At 39.4% G+C, this 15,691-nt stretch overlaps 1 protein-coding gene across 3 annotated transcripts in view; it reads right to left on the bottom strand.

Moving 5' to 3' along the window:
- LOC124384458 (NEDD4-like E3 ubiquitin-protein ligase WWP1) overlaps positions 1-15,359 on the bottom strand; it is a 38,937-nt gene extending 23,578 nt beyond the window's left edge. For 2 of the 3 annotated variants that reach the window (XM_046847320.1, XM_046847321.1), the window contains exons 1-2: positions 15,189-15,359; positions 675-732 (exon numbers count right to left, since the gene is read on the bottom strand). In XM_046847320.1, coding sequence (XP_046703276.1) covers positions 675-732; positions 15,189-15,334 — 204 coding nt within the window. In that variant the 5' untranslated portion in view covers positions 15,335-15,359. The remainder of the gene's footprint in view (positions 1-674; positions 733-15,188) is intronic. The other variant, XM_046847323.1, reaches the window with a different exon arrangement.
- Positions 15,360-15,691: the final 332 nt, after the last annotated feature.

Below are 15,691 nucleotides of genomic sequence, written 5' to 3'. Positions count from 1 at the left end.
TGGAAAATTTCCAGGAACTTTCTATGGAAACTTCATCTTTACAGATGAAGTTTCCATAGAAAGTTCCTGGAAATCTACCGCCCCTTTGCAACCGTATACATTACCACTCAGAGGAAATTATTTCCCCAGTGTTTTATTCCTCTTACTCCTCAACTATGGAGCCAAATGGCTACATTCCTTATCATTAGTAAAATCATCAAATGCTTTTTAATCAATTTATAGTTGCGTTTATTCATTTCAATTTTATGTAAATAATATTCCACTATGGTGTTACTACGGTGTTCCAGGTTGCTATGGCAACCTAGCTGGTTGTTGAGGTGTTGCTATGGTATTCAACGTGGTTGCTAGGTTGCTACATGAAGTTCCAAGAAACTTCTGATTAAAAATAAAAGCACCCCAAAGGCTTATTGAAAAATGGCCCAATTCAGAGCGTTGCTATGTGCAAGTCTAATCTTCCCTAAAAGCACCTCATTCCAACACGGGGCCTTTGCCGGATTTCTACACCAAAAATGATAATATTAAGATCGTTATTAAGATCTCTAACCAGCCAACATAATTAAACATGGTATAAATAAAACTGCTTTAATTTGTGCGCATCCGTTGCTCGGTGGTGCGTCACGACACGTGCAATGTTTTCAAACACATTCAGGACAAGGTTCTCTTGGGTGACTTACAGTAGGTGTGTTTAAAGCCCTCCGGGTCCTCAGCCCACACCATGGCCCATGGCTACCACTACAACCAGAGAGGAAAGCAGGTTGTTAAGAACAATTGCAAGAAAAGTAAACGCCAGACTGCAACAGAGCATGACTATAATGCAAAAGATCAACACCACCACCACCACCACCACAGGGGTAACAACATGCAGCTTCATTAGCACTCAGTGTGATGAGGAGTGAATGTGTAGGAGGAAGAGGAGCAGGAGGGGAAAAAGAAGGAGGAAAGTAAAGAGACAGAGATGGAGAAGGAGAAAGACGCTCAAATACGAGCAGAAATCAAGCAGCTTAAGAAAAACCCAATTAGGCCAAAGCGAGTGAACACCGATAGCAGAGGAGATGAAGAGAGGGTTCAGAGGATTAGCAATGCTGGCACCGTTACTACTCACTAAGAGATGGAAGGAGGGAGGGAGGGATGGATGGGTAACCATAATAGCATATAAGCAGATAGAAAAAGTTCAAATACAGACACTCCCCACCTTACGAACGAGTTACGTTTCGAAGCACGAATTTGCATAAATTGTTACCGTGCTCGTTATTGACTACGCATATCTCCTAATGATGTAAGAGCAATAAAAATAAACAATAAAATAAACAACTCGAAATACAGTATGCAATATTTTGTATTAAGTAATAAAAAATATTAAACTTATAAAAAAAGAATTAACTTAAAAAAAATCTGTTCGCTCGAGTCCAGTGCACATCGTGTAGACTCGTTACGGTCAACGACTAGCTAGCGTTTACAATTATATTATTTTTATTTTGGAATCCTCTGTTTTGATTTTTTTTTTCGACAAATTTAACTTTAAGGGCAGGTTTCTTCGTATCAGCGAAAGTTCGTAAAGTGGGGAACGTCTGTAATAACGATAAAAAAAATAAATAAGTTATAAAAATAAATTATAAAAAAAATCTAAATAATTTATATATAATAAAAAAATTATATATATATATATATATATATATATATATATATATATATATATATATATATATATAATTATATAGAAAAATAAAAAATAATAGATTAAATGTTAATTTGTTAATAACAAAGAGCAGCACAATAAATAAACCACAACAGCTTCAAAAGTAGTAAAAACAAGGTACAAATGCATGCAATTCGCTCTGCTTCATGCGTAAAAAGGATTAAATCTAGCTACAAGCTACAGGCAGAACAGTCATTTTCTTTAAGTCAATACATTATACATCTTCAATGTATAATCCGATATGGTTTGTCGAGTTGTCGTAGTAGACAGAAAGCTTGCTACATAACAGGCAAATGGTCTGTTGATCAAGAATCTTGATCAGGGTGGAAAGTGTTCGGGCAGGACTTCTGCGCCGCATAATCAGGGTTTCTAAATTATTTGTGCTGATTTACACATAACTGCAACCATAATAGCACAGTTACAGTGATATAGAGAAGGTAAAATAAATAATATCGCAAACGTTTCATAAATTCTTAGTCGTTTAAACTACATGATAAAGATTTGGATAAATGGGCTGTGACGAGCTTAATCTGACGACTTGAACAAGAAAACGTAAAAAAAAAAACAATATATAACGAAGAACAGCACGATGAATTAAACCCCAACGGCTTTATTATTAGTAGAGATATGAAACACACGCACACAATTCACACTGCTTCGCGCATTGAAAAGGTTTAAGACAGTTGAAATGCTACAAGGTAACGGCAGATTAAAGTCATAGTCTTTGACTACAAATACAGGTTCTTCGGTGTATAATCCGACATGAAGAGCACATCCGTCCTCTAAACACTCATTATGCATCATTAATAAACAAGCTTTAGTTAGTTCAGAATGCAGCAGCCAGAATTCTTACAAGGTCAAGAAAATATGACCACATAACCCCAATCTTATCGTCCCTACATTGGCTTCCTGTTAAGTTTCGAATAGACTACAAACTATTACTTCTTACTTATAAAGCACTAAATGGTTTAGCTCCCATGTATCTCTTCAGTCTTTTACACAATACAATCCATCACACTCCTTGAGATCTCAAAACTCTGGGCTTCTAGTATTTCCTAGAATAGCAAAGTCCACTAAAGGTGGTAGAGCATTTTCACATTTAGCTCCTAAACTCTGGAATAGTCTTCCTGACAGTGTTCGGGGTTCAGACACACTCTCCCAGTTTAAGTGTAGATTAAAAACATATCTTTTTAGCAAAGCCTACACATAACATACATCTCACATCATAACCTTGTGCTCCAGAACATCTGATCACATGCACATTATCAACTTGTGCTGTTAATATCATGAACAGCAGCTACGCTAATTCTTCTCCACTGCTTCTCTTTCTCTCCCCATCCCGAGACACCCTGAGGTTTGGCCAGCTCCAGTCTCGTCCCACCTCGTGAAGATTATGGACCTTTGAAGTAGATGCCGAACTTGCAAACATCCCACACCATCTAGAGACGTACCAGTGCCAACTGGATCCCACTACATGTGTGGAGTTTTGACACTGGACCTCCTGGAGTGTTTAAAGGCTCTGGCATGGAGAAGCTGATGCTGGATCTGTGATGATCACAAATGCTGAGCTCATAAAACTAGGAGCTACTAACCATATAGACTGTATAAGACTGTAAAAAGAACATCACTTATAATCTTATACTCCAGTACTCATGTTAGTTCTCACTCTCCAGTGTTCTGTATTGTTGAAAGATTTATGATCAAACTCTTGATGTCACCCAGATGAGGATGGGTTCCCCTTTTGAGTCTGGTTCCTCTCAAGGTTTCTTCCTCATAACATCTAAGGGAGTTTTTCCTTGCCACAGTCGCCACGCTGCTCATCAGGGATAAATACACACCATTCACCTTGACTGTTGATTTGTGTAAAGCTGCTTTGAGACAATGTCTGTTGTGAAAAGCGCTACAGAAATAAATTTGACTTGACTAAACCAATAATCAAGTCCACAGGTGAGAATCTGAGGTGATTTACCTCCAATTTCGCCCAATCCGGTGTTCAAGATAAAGCACGTTACAATCTCCGCTCGTTAATGCCTTTTTTATTACACTGATTTCTTCACTGCCGCCATGAGCAACAATAACACAGTACAGGAAAACTAGTCAATAATTAACATTTTGTTTCAAAGACTGCAGAACATGGACTCCAATTAAAAGGCAAAAACATAGAGGACCCCGAACACCATGTCGTGATGGAGCGAACAGTCTGGCTCACGTTTTAATAACATGAATCGCTGAGTGCCTCTTCCATCGAACACAACAAACTGACTCTTCAGGCCAGAAAGTCTTTTACATTTCGCAGAGGCAGCGCTCTTCCCACATTAGATGACTAATCACTCTAAACGCACTTTCAGTACATTAGGTTCTGCTACTGACAGGACGCTGCGTTTCCAGGCTCTGATAACGGTAATCACAAAATAATCCGACCCGAGTGGAAATCGGAGATTTCAAGTCCCGATGCTGAGACCTAGTTAGTTTTTGACTACGAAATCGTGACCAAAACAAGTGAGTTTGTTCATATGGACTTTCGAGTAAAACGGCATGTCTGCTCACAGCACTGAGACACACACTGAATCACAACCAACATCCATATACACACATACACAGCAGGGGACAAACGACAAGACCAGGAGTGACCTGGAGTCACAAACCACACTTACGAACATTTTTTTTTTTAGGTATCTTCAGTTTTTTCACCACACTGTGATGTGTAAGATGCAAATCCACAGATCTAAACACAGCGTGTATGTGGAGTAAAGGTTCTCTCATGTTGTATCTGTAGCAGAAAAAAAAAAAAAAAAAAAGATATGTGCAGGAAAATGAAACGCTGAATTGCATTTATTCAAAAAATGTATGCAATTCAGCGTTTCATTTTCCTGCAGCCTTCTTTTGAATTCTGCAATATATTCTGATGCCTTACTTCTAAACAAACTTCTTGAATCGAAGGCCAGCCAGTGAATGCGCCAGAGTGCGGCTCTACATAAACAGCCTAAAGATCCACAAGGTTACTGTAAAGGGTTAACCCCAAGAACCATGGAGCTGGATGTGGACTGTAATTAATATAAACAGCTTATTAAAGTGGCTTGGGGCTGCAAATGAACAGTTTTGCACCCGAGTCTCCATCAGTGAACAGTTCACAACCTCCACTATGATGAAACTACGATAAATGGACATTCGGTATCACCCAGACAAGAAACATATCCTTATTGGTTTATTCCTCATATTATTTTTTCCTTTCCAAAGTCGCTCACTCATTTGGGAAAACAAATTTGGATTAATTTATGACACTAAAATTTCTATTCTCAATCCATTAAACTCTGTAAAGCTGCTTTGGGAAAATCTCCTTTGTTAAAAATGCTAAACAAATAAAAACTGAACTAATACTGAGATGAGATTTGAGCAGCAGCCCAACCATTACTAAAGAAAAAGATGTGTGAAACTGGGCAGAGCTTCACCTGTTAATGGTCACTCCACATTAATATTTAAGCTTCTGACATTTTTGTTGGTAGGTTGAAAAATATCTGCCTGCAGTTCTGGTGTAGTTTTTAGGTGAGAACTCGCCCCAGTGAACTGTTAAAATAAGTCTGTATTATTACGCATTTCTAAACACCAGGCTGTAATTAATAAGTCATCCGCAGTCTTAGTGTTGCATCAGACGTCCACTTGTTCAACATGCTGATGATAAAAATAACGCTCCGCTCGCTCATGTGAAACTATAACTAATTACATGCACTTTCTGGCAAAGTGCAAACTGGTTCTCTACACATCAGCTCTAATCTGTTCTATAGACCAAACTCAGACAAACACTTTAAGAGAAAGTGCACAGGAACGACTGAGAAATGAAATTTAAAAGAAATAAAAGCTTTTGGGAAGATGTCCAAATGTGCACCTGAAAGAGACGTACAACATGGAGACACAGACATTTTCAGAAAGAAAAAAAAAAAAAAACCATATATATATATATATATATATATATATATATATATATATATATATATATATATATATATATATATATATATATATATACACACACACACACACACACACACACACACACACACACACACACACACACACAGTGAGGAAAATAAGTATTTGAACACCCTGCTATTTTGCAAGTTCTCCCACTTAGAAATCATGGAGGGTCTGAAATTGTCCTCGTAGGTGCATGTCCACTGTGAGAGACATAATCTAAAAAACAAAATCCAGAAATCACAATGTATGATTTTTTAACTATTTATTTGTATGATACAGCTGCAAATAAGTATTTGAACACCTGTCTATCAGCTAGAATTCTGACCCTCAAAGACCTGTTAGTCTGCCTTTAAAATGTCCACCTCCACTACATTTATTATCCTAAATTAGATGCACATGCTTGAGGTCGTTAGCTGCATAAAGACACCTGTCCACCCCATACAATCAGTAAGAATCCAACTACTAACATAGCCAAGACCGAAGAGCTGTCCAAAGACACTAGAGACAAAATTGTACACCTCCACAAGGCTGGAAAGAGCTACGGGGAAATTGCCAAGCAGCTTGGTGAAAAAAGGTCCACTGTTGGAGCAATCATTAGAAAATGGAAGAAGCTAAACATGACTGTCAATCTCCCTCGGACTGGGGCTCCATGCAAGATCTCACCTCGTGGGGTCTCAATGATCCTAAGGAAGGTGAGAAATCAGCCCAGAACTACACGGGAGGAGCTGGTCAATGACCTGAAAAGAGCTGGGACCACCGTTTCCAAGGTTACTGCTGGTAATACACTAAGACGTCATGGTTTGAAATCATGCATGGCACGGAAGGTTCACCTGCTAAAACCAGCACATGTCCAGGCACGTCTTAAGTTTGCCAATGACCATTTGGATGATCCAGAGGAGTCATGGGAGAAAGTCATGTGGTCAGATGAGACCAAAATAGAACTTTTGGGTCATACTTCCACTAAATGTGTTTGGAGGAAGAAGAATGATGAGTACCATCCAAGAACACCATCCCTACTGTGAAGCATGGGGTGGTAGCATCATGCTTTGGGGTGTTTTTCTGCACATGGGACAGGCGACTGCACTGTATTAAGGAGAGGATGACCTGGGCCATGTATTGCGAGATTTTGGGAACAACCTCCTTCCCTCAGTTAGAGCATTGAAGATGGGTCGAGGCTGGGTCTTCCAACATGACAATGACCGAAGCACACAGCCAGGATAACCAAGGGTGGCTCTGTAAGAAGCATATCAAGGTTCTGGCGTGGCCTAGCCAGTCTCAGACCTAAACCCAATAGAGAATCTTTGGAGGAGCTCAAACTCCGTGTTTCTCAGCGACAGGCCAGAAACCTGACTGATCTAGAGAAGATCTGTGTGGAGGAGTGGGCCAAAATCCCTCCTGCAGTGTGTGCAAACCTGGTGAAAAACTACAGAAAATGTTTGACCTCTGTAATTGCAAACAAAGGCTACTGTACTAAATATTAACATTGACTTTCTCAGGTGTTCAAATACTTATTTGCAGCTGTATCATACAAATAAATAGTTAAAAAAATCATACATTGTGATTTCTGGATTTTTTTTTTAGATTATGTCTCTCACAGTGGACATGCACCTATGATGACAATTTCAGACCCCTCCATGATTTCTAAGTGGGAGAACTTGCAAAATAGCAGAGTGTTCAAATACTTATTTTCCTCACTGTGTATGGATGGACGGACGGACGGACGGACATAAAACTTTTTCTTTCGACTTCTCCCATTAGGGGTCGCCACAGCAGATCCTCCACATGTTTGATTTGGCACGTTTTTACGCTGGATGCCCTTCCTAACGCAACCCTCCCCATTTATCCGGGCTTGAGACCGGCACTAACAGTAGCTGGGGTTGGTTCCCTGACCGGGGATGGAACCCGGCCGCAGCCGTGAGAGCGCCGCATCCTAACCACTAGACCACCAGGGAACCTTTTTTTATTTTATTTATTTATTTTTTATTTATTTATATATAATATATAAGGGCTGCAGCTATAGATAATTTTAGTAATCGAGTATTCTACTGATTACTCCAATGATTAATCGAGTCATAGATAGAGAGAGAGAGATAGAGAGAGAGATAGAGAGATAGAGAGACACACACAATAATAAGGTAATAGAAATAATGTGTGTGTGTCTGTGTGTGTAATATATATACATACAACAATCTTCACAGAAACTGGTACTTTTTCCCCTCTAATTTATTCACCTTCATTAAGTAAAGTAAACTAAATTAAACTGATATGGTATACACACACAAAGATACAGCATTTCACACCATCTTGTTATCGAGATCTCAGATCTGACTGTGTTTACAACGTCTGAAGCAAGTGAGAACAGGAACTAACTTGTCCCATGATTCTATAATAACGGCAAATAAAAGCTATAATTATAGCAGAGTAGTGGGTTAAGATAATCTTACTAAATATTTAAGCACTGATAACACAGGTTTCCAAAAAAAAAAAAAAGAAAGAAAGAAAGAAAAAAAGTGCTGTTCCAGCACTCACTGCAAACCGCAAGCCTGAGATTCTTATCTTGTGTGTTATGATTGGAACTGCACTAAACGGTTTAGATGAGGTCAGAAGTTTACATAAACAGCTTCATAAATGGCATGTTACCATACAATTTGTTTGGCAAGTAGGTCATGTAACGTTGTGTCTCTCTCTGCACGTACATCATTCACATGCACACAGCACACTTATTGCAGGGATACTGAGGCCACACCTACATGCATTCCTCCATAACATAACACACACCATTTCTTAAATCCTGCACACAAAATAATGTCAAGATGTCGTCCATCTTGGTTCCCATAGGAAGTTTTCCACCCCAACTAAATACCAACTAAACTGTGAAACAGAAGATTTGGGTGTGTTTTGCTGCAAAGGGTACTGGAGCCCTTAAAACAAATTAAATGAATTTGATCATGAATAACATTGATTCTAAGAGATCCTATAAAAACTTTGACAAAAGGCAAAAGTAAAATTGTGGCCGTCAACAAAGTGTGTCTGAACAAGAGGACTACAAACCTGACTTTGCTACAGCAGTTCAGTCAGCGGGAAAATGTGAAAATATTTAGATACGTTTGTGTAAGGAAACAAACACTTGACTCAAGGTAAAAAAAATAAAATATATAAAGTCACCAAATACAAATAGAGTAGTAAAAGTTTAGAGAGGGGCTACCAGGCTCGGCGACGAGGGGGAGGGGCTACCAGGCTCTGCGACGAGGGGGAGGGGCTACCAGGTACTGACATATGCATGTTTCGCTGGTTGTGTATTGTGCTAAAACTAGCCATTACATGCATCTGGCATTTGCAACTGAGTGAACAAAAAGCTTGAAACATTTCAACAGTGACTTTCATTTCAGACCTGCTACTTTTCCAAAATACAACCACTAGACTGTAGAATGCATAAAGTGTGATGTATACAGTACATCAATTCTGTGAATCTTCATCTACACTTCCGCACAGAGGATATTTACATCACTAATTTAGCATGATTAGGCAATTTAGCCTATATTTCACTAAAACAAGCACTCAAACTCACTGTAGGCTTCTTACCAGGATCCTATAAAAACAGTCCCATAAGAGTCTCATAATTGTCCATCCAGGATGAACATCCAGAACTTTTTTTTAACATGTTGAGGTTTGAGAAAAAACTGTAGACGAAGATCATGAACATATTTAGAGATTGAACCAAGGACAGAATATTGAATTGATGGGTCACAAGCTAATCGCTTATCCGCTTCAATCGTAAGCTGAGTCGGGATTTCCTGACTCATCAGATACTCGTCATGTGAATTCAAATCCATTAGATCGCCCGATACGCCACACTTATTTTTAAAAGAGATGACTGAAGTGAAGACAAAATTTACCCACATACTACATTAAATTCTCCACGAAACAGCTTTTTAAACTGTGAATTGATCAGGAATAAGAAACAAAACGAAAATGAGAAGCCTTTTTCGATAAGAGCATGTTGTCCATCAAATTACTCTCTCAATTACATAGACATTATAACTTGCATTGTTCGTGTCTGTTTTGCAACGTTTCACACCCGTACTATACGAACAAGATCGGATTTTGTGGTAAATGTGATCGATTCACTGAAAGAGGAACGTCTACGTGACGCTATGAATGCAAAAATAACCCGAACTACGCAATTCAAATCATTTGCAACTTGTTACAAATGCAGAAGTATCTTCCGACTAAATGAACTGCTCGTGATCATTTCCACTGAACACCATAGATTCGAAGAACAATATGAACTGGAAACTTCAAAACATCCCCAAAGGCTTAAGAATGGCACTTGTAATTCAGCTACAAGTTCAAAATCAGACACACAGCTTTCGTTTTCTCCTCATAGGCAGAGCAGCTCCTGTGGATCGGTCACACTCCAGTCAACGTTGCTCTGTATGGACTCTGCAGAGGGCAAGACAAAGCTTCCCAGACCATTAATTTAGTGCTCAGTGATTTGGAGGACAGTTGAGAGAACAAAACACAGAACTTAAGAACTGGCCAAGAACAACATAATGCTGCAGTAGCATTTGCACAGCTGAAAGAGTGTTCGAGTCACCTTGTTTAACGTGAAACACAAAAACAACTATTTTAAATGAAGCCGGTGTAAATGTACAACCAACAATGGATTAAATTTGATTTTAATTCCATTTATTATTAACGTTTCAGTATTAATACTTTAGCCTTAACGTCACAACAAACTAATGCGCTGCATGACAATGACGAAATGTGCATTTGGAAGATACACACGTTTAAAATACAGCACCTCTCTCGATCAATAATGCAGATCGACTTCTCATTTTCAGATTCTAAACGATCCTTAGAATCCGTGTTCGACCCAAACTTTAAAAATTAAAAATCACCCACTGAGGAGAGAAAGATCATATCGGGAAGCACGGGCTATAAATTTGACTTTGGATTTTGGCAAAAGAAGGGCTGTGTACATGTTACCAATGGTCAAGTGCGTCTTAGTCTGGGCTGTGAGGTAAGCTAAAGCCCCATTAGTTATAAAATTAGGGGGTCAAATTGTCAAATCAAATGATGCTACATGTTACAAGGCACTTCATAGGGGCTCGAAAGGCATTCTGAGGTACAATATCAATGCAATATCATGCAGAAATGTAAAAGATCCTTTAGGTTCCATAAGAGACAGCATGCACAAACAACGGCACTCATACATACATTATGAACTTTCAAATGAAATCATTTGTATGGAACAACTGCTCCCAAATACAAAAAGTGACCGCAGTATCTCGGCAAACATTCTACTAGGGCTTACAGATAATGGTGCAAAAGAAAGAAAAAAGAAGGAGGAGGAAAAGAATGGCACAATTGGTTAATGGTAGGAGGTGGAAAGTTACGGAGCAGGTGTGTTTAAGCTGGCAGGAAGATCACAAGAACTCAAAACTGCTATTTTACGAATATAGTGGGCAGAAAAGAACCAATCGGGAAGACAGGCTACAACAGTAGAAGCCCGAAGAGGAGCTTTTCAATGAAACGGGATGGCTAATGAGAAAACCAATCGCCTGGTCCGATGAAACTTGATTTCTGCTGTGATATACCTGTGTAGGGTCAGAATTCTGCATCAAGAACATGAATCAATAGACTTAACTTGTGCAGTGTTAACAGTTCAGGCTGCTGATGGTGGTGGTGGTATGATGCTGTGGGGAATGCTTTCTCCACATACATTGGGCGCTTTAATACCACTCACTTGACCATTCTTGACCAGACGAATCTACTGTTCAATACAATCAAATTTTCTCAGATTATAAACTACATATAAAAACACCTCCAGCGTTATAATGCAGCAGCTCGGACTACCTCCCCGGTGACCAGATCCTAATCCGATAGAATATCTATGTGATATGGTGTGACGGGAGGAGATTTATGGCATGACTGTGCAGCACTTATATGATGCAATCATGTCCACAAGGAGGAGAATCTCAAAGAACTGTTACCAAAACCTTGGGGAATCAGTGGCACAATGAACTACAACTGTTCTGAATGGCATTCCTGAGAATATAGCTAGTGAAGCTATATACACCAAGGCATAACAATATGACCACCTGCCCAATTTTGTGATAAGACACCCGGAGAGAAATCCCATATGGCCAGGAAAGTCGAGTGTCCCAATAACTTTGGCATTTGTTGCATCTTTGATCTATGGCAAAGATTTACAATGTCTTATCGAGTATCGCACGGCACAGTCGGCTTGGTTTTGGTCATCAATTGTGAACTTTGCATCCGGATCGCTGTCGTTTTTATGGCGTCTGTTCGTGTGTGACGAACTTGGCTTGGGTCACGTCGGATTATACAAGCATTCATTCGTATGTGTGTGTGACACCTGATACCGGAATCCACGAGTCCCATTTTTTTTACAACAGTACATATATGATACATTTTACACAGCCAGGCGCTGAAAGCTTGCAAAAGGGCAGTTTGTTCATTATATATAAAAACTTTTTTTTTGCATTCTTTCAAGACGTTTTCCACGTTGACCATATTTACAGGCTTGGTGTGCTTTTCCCGCATCAGTGCTTTTCCATCCTTGGACTGTTTCCGAAAACACAAACCTGTATTTAAAGTTGCAACTAATAAAGGCATTAGTTTTCAATACACAATTCTACACTAATTCTCCTGAACACAAATAAAACCCAACTGCAGCTCTGCCCTTTGCCTCGATTTGTGGCCTTTACAGAAAAAATATCAAATAAGATCTGAAACCCAAAATATACAGCATGTTTGGCTCACTTCCTGCATTTAGGCTGATACCGATACCAGGACTTGAATCTTTGACCTTCCCGTTCAGTAGCCCAGAGCATTAACCACTCATCTACCACTTCCCACTTTTTTTTTTTTATATCATTAACGTCCATAAAACGTAACCACAAACACTTTTGCTAGACACAACCGTGACCTTGTTGGCAACCTACTGTGGTATACGAGGAATAAAACACATTGAACAACATGCCGCTATTGTGGTAACATGGAAGCTCTACTTCACACCACGTCATGCTGATCATCTTCCTGACATCCTTATAAAGAGCAGAGGTTAAGCCTCTAGAGATGCCTCGTTCGAACGCACGAGAACGAGGACAAACAGCTGGCGAGAGAAAAAAGTTTTCTCATGCAAGCAATTCGAGTTGTGTGCGTTTTTTTTCTTTCTTTCACGTGAGCACAAACAAATCGTCTATTAATCGGAAAACTTTTTTTCTGCGCTTGACCTTCTGCATTTATGTCCAATGTTTCCAGAGATCAGTCATGCAAAAGGAAGGTAAGACAACAGGAATACGAGTCACTGGTGTTGCTTTTTAAAGAAGACACCTAAACAAAATGACGCGTGTTTACCGTGGGTATTTACAGTACAACACGTATAAACCGTCCGATCAACTTACAGACTCTCATCGCCTCCAGGTTTGTGTAGGAACTGACATTCGGACTTTCTTTATTTTGGCCCGTGTTGCCGGTAAACACCGTGGGGATCGGGGACGCACATCTGCAACGCGCAACAGCTGTTTCCTTGGAAACATGAAAACAGTAAGCTGGAGACAAGGAAGTCAAAATAAACCGTGTAGGAGCTCGAATGTGACAGCTTGCTGGAAGTGATTTCCTCACAGTATGGAAGCTTAAGCTGATGGAAAGACAGACAGTGGGGGGGACACGACTACTGTGGACGGTGGTAAAGTCAGAGTCACTTCCTGTTCCAGGCTTCTGAGTTTAATCTTCATCTTGCGGTTCACGTCAGTGCGGCTCTAATGGGTGGTCCGAGACCATCTCAGCGAAGTGGTCTCTGGTTCCAAGTGAGCAGTTACACAGCAAGTCTGAAAGCTATTTGACTCGAATTAGACTCAGGTGGAGTCTAATCAAACCTAAAATCAAACCTGCCATATATTTCAGATTTTAGCATCTAAAGTATATTTATTTCAAGAGTTTCTCAACGTTTGTCGTGATTTCTAAAAAATACAGGCTTGTTAGATTGATCGTATTTCTCAAGCAATGACCAACGGAGTGTTTACGAGCACCTTTTTACCCTCATAAACCCGCTACAACATTTTTCCCATGTTTTTTTTTCATCACGGTGAGAGCGAAACCCAAACCGAACGTATACGTTTCGCTCCGATTTTGCCCACAAAACAGACTAATAGGTGTGAAAGCAACCCTGGAGCAAGGAAACATACTGAAGAGTGTGTGTGTGTGTGTGTGTGTGTGTGTGTGTGCCTAAATCTTAGCAATCAGCAGATATAATCGTCTGTATACAAAGTCCACAGAAAGCAAATAAACAAATAATAATAAATGTGTCTTTGGTCTATGGGCTGGAAAAAATTTGCAATGTCCACATATGGACTGTTGTTACTTCTAATATTATGCACTGTCTGATATTTCTAGGTCTCCAATTAACTTCAATATTAAATTTAGTAACAATGAGCTATTTTTATACACATATTTACTATATTTTAACACTAAACTTGCCTATTTAACACAATTCTAGCTAGTATCACATTACACCTTAAGAAATAAACACGGCTAGCATTCTCGACTCTAAAAAACAAATACATTTTACATTATATCCTAAAACAATTGATGTCTTAATTCAGGGTCAAGTGGAAATATAAATGTATAAATAAATAGCAGGGCTCGTTTGCAAGCTAGTGGCTGTTTGCTAGCACAGTAAGATGCTAACTTAGCTCGCTGACCCTTGCTAACACATTTCTATTGCATTGTTTTCATGATTTTAAAAAGAGCGGATTACGATTTTAGGGGATAAAATTAACTAAATACGACAGTGGTTTTGGTGTAAACGTTAGTTTCGGGGTTAAATGTCGAGTGCAACAAGAAAGGCGTTAGCATTAGCTAAGCTCTGTGGTGCAGGATAAAACATATAGCTAGTAACTAGTTAGTTAAGCTAGTTAGTTAATGGAGACGTAGTTAGGGGATAGTTAATACGAAAATTAACCGATTTGTAATTTGGAGACTTTTTCTTCCCACATGTCACAAATGTCATTCGATTCATTAACGCCGGTTGCTATTATTGTTATTAAAACAGCAAAGCAGTGCGCATGCGTACAACGCACCTTTCGGCGTCTATTTATCGGTTAGTTTACCTTTTCGTTTGTTTTTCGTATTTATCCACTATATGAGACGGTAAAGCCCTCGAGCAATCCCGCTGTAATATTAACCGCAGGCTACACGTACAGCAGTGCTCGGGCCTGCACACTGGTGATCGCCATTTTTTAACTCCAACACACACACACACACACACACACACACACACACAGACAGACAGACAGACAGACAAGAGTCTTACATCACAGTTCAACATTCAGGTTTCGATCTGACTTTAGATCGGACTGATGTCTGAAAGCATTATGAAAGCATGCCATATCTATCATATTGCTAGTGTACAAGGCGCATGCGCATTGACAAAAACAAACAAAACCGCTGCACAGAACAAATAAATAACCGTCGCTATGCAGTAACTCACCGAGGCCGAGGTCGGCAGTGTCTTTCCTCTTGTTTACGTATTTTCGTCCTTTGTGCGCGCGTTTGAAAGTGGGTAAATATAGTGTAAATACTGGAGATGACCGTCCGGCTACGACTGCGCCATCTCTCAAGTGACTCTGACAGCATCACACACACAACACACACGCCGTTATCTAACCCCACCCACGTCACTTCTCAGCCCCGCCCCTCTCACCCAATTGGCCAGAAGCTTTCCGAATGTCCCGTGATGATTGGCTAAATAAAACGTCAGTCATATCACTATAGTAACTGTAAAACAAAGGTGTCACGTGGTTTAAACGCGGACGTGTGCTCTTATTCGTAATGTATATTTTATATGTATGTATATAAAAGTATATACGTATATATTATAGTGTATAATAGTGTAATTGATATGATATGAGACGATATAGATAATACGTGAAGTGTGTTGTGGAAGTTTGTTTTGTAGATGAATTACAATTGATTAAATAAAATTAAATACAT

Source organism: Silurus meridionalis, chromosome 4 (genome assembly GCF_014805685.1).
Source record: "Silurus meridionalis isolate SWU-2019-XX chromosome 4, ASM1480568v1, whole genome shotgun sequence".
Taxonomy (NCBI): Eukaryota; Metazoa; Chordata; class Actinopteri; order Siluriformes; family Siluridae; genus Silurus; species Silurus meridionalis.
The sequence above is the reverse complement of the archived record's forward strand: the minus strand, read 5'-3'. Positions and strand labels throughout refer to the sequence as shown.